We start from the raw sequence: 11,734 nt of genomic DNA on the forward strand, positions 1-11,734 counted from the left end.
GAGCACCAGGGCCCAAGGCTGGAGGATGAAGCCTGCAGGGCTGAGCTGGCCCCCAGAAAAATGTTCCAATCAAAGTGATGGAAGCTGTGGGAGGTGCTGCTTCCAGGATGATGTGCTTAGGGCATTTGTTCAGATAAAGCATAAGGCCCATTTTTGGTGTCACTCACTGAAGAGGAAGCCTTTCCCCAGTCTGGGACCAGGGCAGCAAAGGAGAGCTCAAGGAGCCCTAAATACAGAGAGACAAGATGGCCTAGATGGGCACCCAGGATGTTACTGAGCACTCAGGAAGTGAGGAGCTCAGGGATCCCTATGCAACAGGCTCGACCAACCAAGGGGAGATCACAGTCTGCTTTGCAAGCCTTGAGTTTATTCATCTTGGTCTTAGTGATTTTCCTTTAGAATTCAGAGAGCCTCAGGTTGTTTTAAGCCTCTGCCAGTCTAGCAGGACAGAAAGGATGTATCCTTGCTTGAGGCCAAGCAATAAGCTCCCATGGGGTCATGTGGTAGCAGAGACAACAATGGGAGACAACACAGGGACTGGCCACCTATGAAGGGTGAGGGGAATTTTCAGAGTAATGTGTTGGGCTTGTTCTGGGAAGGCAGAAACTGAGCCTCTCTCGGTTCTCTCTCCCCAGAAAATTGCCCAGGAAGTCTCTGAGCAGCATCTGTCCCAGGGGAGACTATACCCACCTCTCAGCACCATCCGAGACGTGTCTCTGAGAATCGCCATCGAAGTAAGGAAAGTCATACCCCCTGTAATACGGGTAGTGAAGCCCATCACCTTGCTCTTTGACTGTAGGAGGGCTAAGGGTGACATTCTGAGCAGCTCTGGTTGTACTGCATACAACCCAGAGGCTGAGTGACAAACTCCTGCCTGAAGCTTAAGCCCTACCCTCAACACCCACTCAGGCCAGTTCTGGGAATGGTCCTGACCTTCCCTTCAAACACCAGGCAGAAAGGCCATCAAAGTCCATAGTTATGTGGACTGGAATGTGGGTGGAATTTTTTTGAAATGAATCATAAGTGCCCATTTATACAGAAAGGTCAACTTACATAGGATCGTGGAATGAGCTCAAGCTGCAGGGCCCCAGCACTGCCGATCAGCAGCAGAGTCGCCTGGGGCCAATCAGTTCACTTCCCTGAGTCTCAGCTGCCTTCTTTCCCAGGGGACCAGTAATTTCTCTCTCCCAGAGTTCTGGACAAATTTAAAAGACAATAGTGAGGAAGCTCCACACTCAGTGCCAGAGTAGATGCTCATTCCTCTCCTTTCTCTCAGAATGATTGGGGGATGGGCTGATCAGATTCATGGAACATTCTAAGGAAAATTCCCCTCCTAGAGACCACGTAGAGATGATAGATTGTCAAAGAATCAGAACATGGTGTGATAAAGACTGGCCCAACATTGATAAATATTGAATCTGGATGATGAATACATGAGGACCATTAAACTATTACTTCTCTTAGTATATATATTTTACATGTCCTATAATCAGTTTTTAAAATAATTTTAGAAAATGCAGTGCACAATGACACTCACTCCACCTGAGTTGTTCAGTACAGGATCCAGAATCAACTCTCAGGATCAACACTCCAGTCAGAGTCCAGTTCCCTCTTGTCCAGTTCCTTCTTTGTGGGGAATATTTGGATTAACAATGCTCTTCTGAAGCCAAATCTAATACCCAGTGAGCAATGACCAGGCTATTATTCCAATTCAACCCATTTGGAGGGGGCAGTATCAGGCACTGAACACTTTTGCCTATTACCTAACTTTATTCTCACACCAGTCTAGAGAAAGGTCTCACTACCCCCACTTTACAGATGAAGAAACTGAGGCTCCACAAAAATAATATTCCTACTGAGGACCCACAGACAGCTAGAAGCAGAGGCAGACTTTATAGTCTGAGACCTCTTGCCCCAGCCCAGTGTTTATGCCACTACGCCACAGCGTCCTATCTGGGCAGAAAGCTCAACACCCTTCCTATCCATCTTTGGTGGACCACAGCTCAAGAGAGGCACACAGCCGGTTCTTTGCAGTATATTCCCTTCCATAGGCTCCCAAAGAAGGGTCCTTAGGCAGGTTTCTCCTCACATCTGGTTCCTCAGCCAAACATGTTTTTCCCTAGGTTCTTGACTTCGCGTACAAACACAACCTGGCCTCCTACTACCCGGAGCCCAAGGACAAGGAGGCATTTGTAAGATCCCTGGTCTACACTCCAGACTATGACTCCTTTACACTGGACAGCTACGCTTGGCCCAAGGAAGCCATGAGCGTTCAGACGGTCTGATGCAGTCCCAGAGGCTGGTGTGGGGCTGGATGAAGCCCAGAGTAAAGTAACACTGACAATATAAATGGATTCCAAAATGGCCATCCTTGTCACTGTGTTTTTCCTTTAAACTTTCCTGGTATGAGGGGAGATGCTTAGGTGTACAATGAATGAGAGCCTGTCCCTAAAGGCTCTGAGTTCACTTTTCTAGAACCCTCCTCTTATTTCTCAAGAATGTCCTTATTATTAATTGCCACTATTGGCTAACCTTCATGGGAAATATAGAATCCTTCCTAGAGCTCAGCTTTTCAGAGCTCAATGTCTAGTGGAAGAAGTGAGACATGAACACAATGCCTTTTGCCCCAAAGGAGAAAGTGGTAAGTCTATGAAATAAGTAAAGATAAAGGTCAAGGGTGCTCAAAGAAGGGAGAGGGCACTTCCTAGGAGGACGTTAAGAAAAGGCTTTAGCGGGAAAAGTATTTGCACTGAGTCCCAAGAGTGACAGGTAGGTAGGAGTCATTGGTAAATGAGGAATATAAGGGCAGCCACTGGCCATAAAGCATTGCCCACCCATCAAGGAGGTATAACTCTGTAGGAGGAACACATGCCCTTCAAGTCTCGGATGGGTGTAGGGACTGACTGGCTGGCTGAGGCAGCTCGCTAACTAGTCAGAAATGGCCACTGCCCTGTGGGTTGTTGAGTATTAGACATTCTTTTTTAGTTATTATGAAAAGGAAACCAGAGTGTGGGTGGGAAGGGTCAGCAAGTTGAGGAGGAAGGAGCAAGAGAGGGACTGAGGGGAAGGGCACCATGGGGAGTTCTAGGAAAGACTTGATTTCATTTTCCTGGCCTTGGAACACTCTCTCTTCCACCCTTCATTCTCTTAAATCATGCAGCAAACCAAGAAGTCTTCTTATAGAATGGTGTCAGTTTGTCCTATGTACTTCCTAGACCAAATTCAACCATAGCCTTCACATCCCGATGTTCCTCAGAGTCCACCATGGGCTGAGGTGTGAGGGGGAGGTGGAATGAGTCTGCAGCCCCTGCAATCAAAGTCTGCAAATTGTGAAAACCTATTGGGATGGTAGTTTTCAACCTCTAGCTTCATTGTAGAACAAAGGAAACAATAAATCATACTCAGGGACCCACCACTACCCACCCCTGCTGCCAGCTCAGCCTCAAGATCTCCACTGCCCACAATGGATATATTGGTCCTATATGACCACCTCTCAGTGACAGGCTAGGTAGACTATGGATTCCTTGGACAGTAACTAGCAGAGACACCAGCCACCTCTTGTCCAGGTCTTATTCTTCTAACATCTGCTTTCTTGGTGCTTAGTGCTCAGCCAAAACTATCCTGAAAAAACATTCCTGTTCTATATCTCTGGGTTCATAGAGAATGAGAAACTTTAGAGGAGAGTTGGAACAGTGGAGTTGAAATATGAACACTAGGCAACCTTTTATAGTATTTTTTCTATATCTCAATGTATAAATGAAAGAAAAGAAAAATAATAGAGAAAACTGATGAAACAAAACAGGTTCTTTGAAAAAAATCAACTGAATTAACAAACTTTAGCTATACAATCTAAGACAAAAAGAAGATTCAAATGACATTTCCTTTGTTCCAAACCACCAAACATCTTTGTGGAACTAAATACAGGTACTCAGGTCTATACCCTCATACATGCTTGGTCTCCACCTAGAAATTCCTTCCCTCTGCTTCCTTGCCCTTTATCAATTAAATTTCAGTTCACCGCAGCTTTCTACCTGCAGGCATCATCCATTCTTGGAGTTCAAATGCAGTTGACTCCATGAAGTCTTCTTGGACAGAATTAATTAAATTAGAAATTAACATAGGAAAGAAATGAGATATTTTGAACTATTTGGAAATTAAACAATACATTTCTAAATAACCTATGGCTCAAAGAAGAAATCACAAAGTAAATTATATATAGTGAATTGAATGGAAAAAAATCAGAATTAATGAGTTATGACTAAAGAAGTGCTTAGAGGGAAATTTTATAGTGCCTATATCAGGAGAAAAAAAGAAAGTTCTCAAAGCAATAATACAAACTTTCTCAAAAACTTTTTTAAAAAAGAAAAGCAAACAAAATCCAATGCAAGCAAACCTAGACTAGAAATCAAAAGACCCATAAAAGGTAAAGAAATTGAATTAGTAATTAAAAATCCTTTCAACAAGAAAAGCTCAGGCTCAGATACCTTTATTGGTGAATTTTAATCAAATATTTAAGTAGAAATAATACCAATCTTTCATAAGCTCTTTTATAAAATAGAGGAGAAAACATTTTCCAAATTATTCTATGATACTGATATTACCCAATCAGTACCAAATAAAGACAATACAAGATAACTGGAGACCAATATCCTTCATGAATATAGATGCAAAATCTTAAACAAAATATTAGCAAACCAAATCCATCAATAGAAAAGAATTACACACAATGAACAAGTGGGATTGATCCCAGGAATGCAAAGTTGTTTTAATATCTAAAAATTGATCAGTGTAGTATATGATATTAATAGAGTGGACAAAATCCATAAGATCATGTCAATGGAAGTGGAAAAAGCATTTGAAAAAACACAACACTGTTTATGATAAAACTTTTAACAAACTAAGCATAGAAGAGAACATTCTCACTTGATGAAGAACCAAAGTCTAATATCATACTTAATGGTGAAAGAATGAATACTTTCTCTCTAAGATCTGGAAGAAGGAAAGCATGTTGTTTTTACCACTTCTGGTCAACATGGAGAATCTAGACAGTTCAATAAAGAAAGGGAAAAAAATGAAAGACATCCAAATTGGAAAGGAAGAGGTAAAACTGCCTTTATGAACAGATGACATAGTCCTGTATGTAGAAAATTCCAAAGAATAGAATAGCACTGGCCTCCCTCTTCCAATCTCTCTCCTTCGTTTTTCTGCCCTCTCCAATAAATGAGTTTAGAAAGATCATGGGATGCCAGGTCAATATACAAAATTCAATTGAATTCCTATATGCAGGCAGCAAACAATCTAGAAATAAAATTAAGAAACAATTCTATTCACAAGTAGCATCCAAAAAAACTTACAAATTTGACAAGTGCAAGCCTGACACTGAAAGCTACAAAACATTGGTGATAGAACTTAAAGATTAAATAAATGGAGAAGTTTCCCTGTGTATGGATTTGAAGACTCAACATTGTGAAGGCTGTAATTCTCCCCCAACTATCTATAAATTCAACACTATAACTACTAAACTCCCTACAGGCTTTTTTTTTTTTTTCCTTCTTTGTAGAAGCTGATAGGCTGATCCTAAAATTTATATTGACAATGAAAAGGATCTAGAATTGCCAATTAAAAAAAAAAAAGAGCAAAGTACACTACCCAATTTCAAAACCTACTATAAATCTACAGTGATCAACACTGTGTAGTCAGGTATAGTTCAATGAAACAAAATTGAGAATTCACAAATAAGTCCTTACATTTACAGTAAATTGATTTTTCAACAAATACCAAAAAATTCAATGAGGTAAAGATGGTCTTTTGAATAAATGATGCTGGAACAACTGGATGTCGATATGTTATTAAAAAAAAAAAAAAGTAGCCCCGGCTGGTGTGGCTCAGTGGATTGAGTACCAACCTACAAACTGAAATGTCACCAGTTTGATTTCTGTTCAGGGCACAAGCCTGGGTTGTAGGCCAGGTCCCAAGTTGGGGGCATGTGAGAGGCAACCAGTTGATGGTTCTCTCCCCTTTTCTCCCTCCCTTCCTATCTCTCTAAAAACAAGTAAATAGGAGGACTTCCAGTAAAGATGGCAGCATTGGTAAACACAGCTCACCTCCTCGCACCACCACAACAAAATTACAACTAAAATATAGAACAACCATCACTGAGAACTGTCAGAAATTGAATTGAATCAAAGTCTGACAACTACAAAATTAAAGAAACCACATACATCCAGACTGGTAGGAGGGCTGGTCCCACATCTACGTGTGGTGGATAAAAATTTGAGAGGAATATCTTGGGGGCAAGGAATCCATTCCATTCCTACACCAGGCCCCCCAGCCCAGGGTTCCAGTGCCAGGAAGGTAAGTTCCTATAACTTTTCACAACAAAAACCACTGGTGACTGAATTGGTGAAAGAAACTTCTGGAGTTACAACCAGTTCCCCTTAAAGAACCCACACATGGACTTACTCAGATTCACTTCCTCTGAGCTCCAGCACTGGTGTAGCAGCTTGAAAGGCACCAGTGGCATACAGAAAGAAACTGAAGTGTCTGGCATCAAAGCAGGAGCTGGAGGATAATTTTCTCTCAGACCGAAAGGTGAGCAGGACCTCCCCCCCCCCCCAGAGCCACGGAGCCAGCAAGGGGGGTGCCATCTGAGACTCCATCAACCTGGCTAAGACTGTTTGCTTTACCCTGGAGATCTCCTGAGATACCATCCCATCCAACTTATGGGCCAACCAAATTGTTAACTGTGGCTTTTTTATATTAATGGCTGGTCTTGGCTCATCCTTCACAACTTCCTAAATCTTCTCCAACAAGAAACAGCTGGCCACAATGAGCCCCCAACCCCCATACCTCTTGCTAAGTGGCACCAGGCCAGGCAGGAGTAGCAACAAGTCTAGATTCACAGCTTGGCTTCACCTGGGAATCTCCAAGCACAGCACAAGTAACAGCCATCTCAGACTGCTTTATACATCATGCAGGGTGGCTGCAGGTAGAACACAGGTGAGGGATAACCTTGACTGCACCACCCAGGAAACTCCAGAGCCTGCACACCCAGTGGACAGCTACAGACCATGTCAGAGCACCACCATCCAGCCCCAGCATGGCTGATCCTCCATGGAGGGCAGAGTTAGTGGTCAGTGGTCACAGCCAGTCCTTACAGCTGATTGGCCTAGGGCAGAGTTAGTGGTCAGTGGTCACAGCCAGTCCTTACAGCTGATTGGCCTGGGTAAATCGCTCCCGTTAACCTGCCAACAGCAACCAAGGCTAAACTACAAGAGGAAGGTGTATTCAGCCCACATGAAGGGTGCACCTCAAGTACCCAGTTTGGGTAATAGGGGAGGCTGAGCCACTGGACCCTACAGGACAAGGTAGGAAGTCATAACAGCTCTACCTAATACACAGAAATAAACACGAGGAGGCTGCTAAAATAAGGAGACAAAGGAACATGGCCCAAATGAAAAGAACAGAACTCCAGAAAAAGAACTAAACAAAATGGAGATAAGCACTCTATCAGATGCAGAGTTCAAAATACTGGTTATGAGGATGCTCAAGGAACTTAGTAAGGACCTTAATAGCATAAAAATACAGCCAGGAACAAAGGATTCACTAATTGAAATAAAGAACAATTCACAGGGACTCAACAGTAGAGTGGATGAAGCTAAAGATCAAATCAATGACTTGGAACATAAGGAAGCAAAAAACAACCAATCATAACATCAAGGATAGTGTAAGAAGCTTCTGGGACAACTTCAAGCATTCCAACGTTTGCATCATAGGGGTGCCAGAAAGAGAAGAGAAAGAGCAAGAATTGGAAATCTATCTGAAAGAATAATGAAACTGAACATCCCCAATTTGGTGAAGGAAATAGACATGCAGGTCCAGGAAGCACAGAGAATCCCAAAAAGGATGGGTCCAAAGATGCCCATGCCAAGACACATCATAATTAAAATGTCAAAGGTTAAAGATAGAGGGAGAATCTTAAAAGCAGCATGAGAAAAGCAGTTAGTTACCTACAGGGGAAATCCCATAAGACTGTCAGCTGATTTCTAAAAAAAACTTTGCAAGCTAGAAGGGATTGGCAAGAAATATTCAGAGTCATGAAAAGCAGGGACCTACAGCCAAGATTGCTCTACCCAGCAAAGCTATCATTTAGAATCAAAGGGCAGATAAAGAGCTTCCCAGACAAGAAAAAACTAAAGGAGTTCATCATCACCAAACCATTATTATATTAAATGTTAAAGGGACTTATTTAAGAAAAAGAAGATGATGAAAACTATAAACATTTTATAGTGGCAATAAATACATATCTATCAACAGTTAAATCTAAAAAACTAAGCAAACAAGAAGAACAGAGACAGAATCGTGGATACAGAAAGCATTTTGACGAATGCCAAATGGGAGGGCGCTGTGGGGGCATAAGTGAAGAGGTGAGGGAATTAAGAAGTACGAATAGGTAGTTACAGAATAGCAGTGGGGATGTAAGCACAATATAAGAAATGGAGTATCCAAAGAATTTACATGCATGACCCATGGACATAAACAATGATGTGGGGATTTCCTGAAGGAGTGGGGGAGCTGGGTGGAGAGGGACAAGGGGTAAAAATCAGGACAACTGTAATAACATAATCAATCAAATATAATTAAAAATTAAATAAAATCTTTAAAGAAAAAAATTTAGACAGTTACCTTACACCATAGACAAAAAGTAACTCAAAATTAATCACTGACCTAAATGTAAGAGCTAAAACCATATAATTTCTAAAGAAAATATAACAGAAAAATCTTTGTGACTGATTGAGAGATCTTAGATACAATTTGTAAACATGATTCAAGAAAAAGAAAATTGATAAATTTTATTATGTTTCACAAATTTTTTAATGTTTTACTTTGAAACACACCATTAAGAGTGGGAAAAGACAAGCAATAGAAAGGGAGAAAATATTTTCAAATTATCTAAAAATCCAACTGAAAAATTGGAAAAAATACTTGAATTGACATGTTAATAAAAAAGATATGTGACTGGCTTAAAATCACTGGAGAATATGCTTAACATCGTTAGTCATATGAAAAGTTAAAGCCACAGTGGGACACCACTTCACATTCTCCAGAATAGCTATGATTTTTTTTTTTTTTAAGACAGAAAATAAGTGTTGGTGAAGATTTAAACCTCTATATCTAGCTGGACTTCGTCTCCTAAGCACAATGAGATTAAGGGAGATTTCTGTCTGTCTTTTAAGTCTGCAGTCTAACTCCCCAGCCTCTCAAATATCCTCAGAACTCAGCAAGTGTCATTTAGAATAGCAGATGCTGTGGCTGCACCACCCAGGTCCTTCTTCAGGTCTGAAACATTCGTTACACCAGCTGCCAGAAGTATTATCAGCTGAAGGCTCACAGGCACATTCTCTTTCCCTGGGAATTGCACTTGACTAAAGGAAAATGCTTTATCCAAGATTATGACCTCATCCCCAGGAAAAACCCGAATCCAATGACTAGTTGATTTGAGACCAAAGGCCCAACTCCCTTACCTCAATTGGGGTATTCCCTCACTTATCGCGGGTATTACGTTCTAGACACCCCCGCAAAGTAGGAACCTTACATTTATTCTACACTCTTAAACCTACGTAACTTTAACAACATACGTATACAGTACCACAAAATCCCACATTATAGCGAAAAATCCTTGATAAATAATTAAATATAATATTTTATAAAATCCCGCGATACAGTGAGGCTGCAATAAGTGAACCACAATATAGAGAGGGACTACTATATCTCTAAATGACCATCCCATTTTCAGAGCTCCCTGCAAGATTGGCAGAGGCCACTGTTGCAACTACATGTGTCACCACTCAACTTCTGCCACAACCTGGTTCTCTTGCTCCCACACAGGTGTTGTTGAGATGACTCCCCAGTAAACCTCCAAATGCAAAGTTCAGATTCAGTATCTGTTTTCTGGAGAACTCAACTTGCAACATATGGAGGAAACTAGCCAAGCTTCTCAATTTCCAATATGTTGTACCACCCCCATGTGACCACCAAAAGCTTTGTTGGGTTTCTCGTTCCCTCAGTAGAGACCTTCTGAATGGACCACGCCTGATCTTTAATCCAAGTCCAGAATCAATAAATGCTGACAGCAAACAAAATGGCCACTCACCTCAGGAGAGCTCCATCCTCTCTGGAGTTCCTATTCATCTAGCCCTTGTGGCTTTCACAGCTCTCACGTCTTTAAACATATGACTTTTAAAATTTATCTGTATTTTTCTGGTTGTTGCAGGGTTGGTATTGTTCTTCCTTGACCTACTACATCCTATCTAGAAATGGAAGTCTCTAAATTTTAAAAATTCCAAATGTATGGAGATTAACTTCCTTCCTAACTTAACTGAATTGTAGTCAGAAAAGTTCATTATATAATTCAAATAGTTTAAAATTTGCTGAAATTGTTATGGTTGTCTATATAGTCAAATTCCATAGAATATTTCATGTACTCTTAAAAAGAATATGGATCCTCACTGTTAAATGCAATGCCCCTTATGTGTTCATGGGATCAAGCTTGTTAATTGTTTTGTTCAAATTTATATTCTTACAGACTTCTGAAAGAATAGTAAAATTTCCCACCACTATGGTAAATTTATCGATTTTCCTTGTTGTCCTCTCCATGTTTGCTTTCTGTATTTTGTACCAATGTTGTTTGATGCATAAAGTTTAGAACTGTTATAACTTCCTGGTGAATTGAAACTTTAGTGATTTTTTCTTTACATTTAGTAATGCCTTTGCTTCTACTTTTACTAATATTAATACAGCTATACCATCTTACTTAGATTAGGTCTCTCTCCTACCTTTCATTATTTACTCAGGTATTTAAGCTGGTGAATGGTGAATACTGATAAATTCTTTCTCCTGCAGAACTATATTCCCAGACAGAATAAATACATGGTTAAACTAACATTAAATATGTCACCATTTTATCAATTACATAATAAAACAAAGTATTGGTTACCCAAATATTAATTATGCAGTTTAAAAAGGACCTATTTTATATATCCTGCTCAAGACCAAAGCATCATTTTACTAGAAATATTTCATAGCCACCTCCCATTCTGTCTTCAGACACTGCCCTCTAAATTGCATGCCAAGTGTAAACACTGAGGCTTTTTAGTCATTATACACATGTGCTCCAGTACAATGTGTATTTTACATGAACCTTCAACCAGAGATTTGTGAGTTTTTTCAAAAAAGTGGTTTCCACAACAGTACAAAATGACATTTATAGTAAGATATTAAATAATCACCATAAATCTTGGTAAGAATTCAACAAAATCCATTCTGATGCATGCTGATACACATGTGGGGTGGTAAACATAAAGGAGCAGACATATAACTGTATAGGCAATACTTACAATGTTTGAAGTGAGTGAAGGAATAAACCACATATGGTTTACAGTGCTGTCCATATGCCTAGAATTTTAATTCTAGATGATACTAAAAATATACAAGTGTTGTGTTGGGTATTTTGGCACCTCATCTCTCAATTTCTTACATATTGTTTCTGGCATGGGAATAGTAGTAAGCCAAACACTGAGGTTGAAATTCTGTCAAACTTGTGGCTCTTCCATATTCCTATGGAAGTTTCATCAGAATTGTCATTCATTAAGCCTACATGTTGGCTAATATGTACAATAAATTAAGGACTGTCTCATGTTCCACTTCCAAGGCAACAGCTTCAGGCAGCCATGGA

General features: G+C 40.3%; 1 protein-coding gene across 1 annotated transcript in view; it reads left to right on the forward strand.

The window, feature by feature from the left end:
- ME3 (malic enzyme 3) overlaps positions 1-2,366 on the forward strand; it is a 200,044-nt gene extending 197,678 nt beyond the window's left edge. Inside the window, exons 13-14 of the mRNA XM_090265758.1 lie at positions 636-734; positions 2,124-2,366. Coding sequence (XP_090121884.1) covers positions 636-734; positions 2,124-2,285 — 261 coding nt within the window. The 3' untranslated portion in view covers positions 2,286-2,366. The remainder of the gene's footprint in view (positions 1-635; positions 735-2,123) is intronic.
- Positions 2,367-11,734: the final 9,368 nt, after the last annotated feature.

Source organism: Furipterus horrens, unplaced genomic scaffold, assembly GCF_987537825.1.
Source record: "Furipterus horrens unplaced genomic scaffold, mFurHor1.1.pri manual_scaffold_2, whole genome shotgun sequence".
In the NCBI taxonomy this organism is placed as follows: Eukaryota; Metazoa; Chordata; class Mammalia; order Chiroptera; family Furipteridae; genus Furipterus; species Furipterus horrens.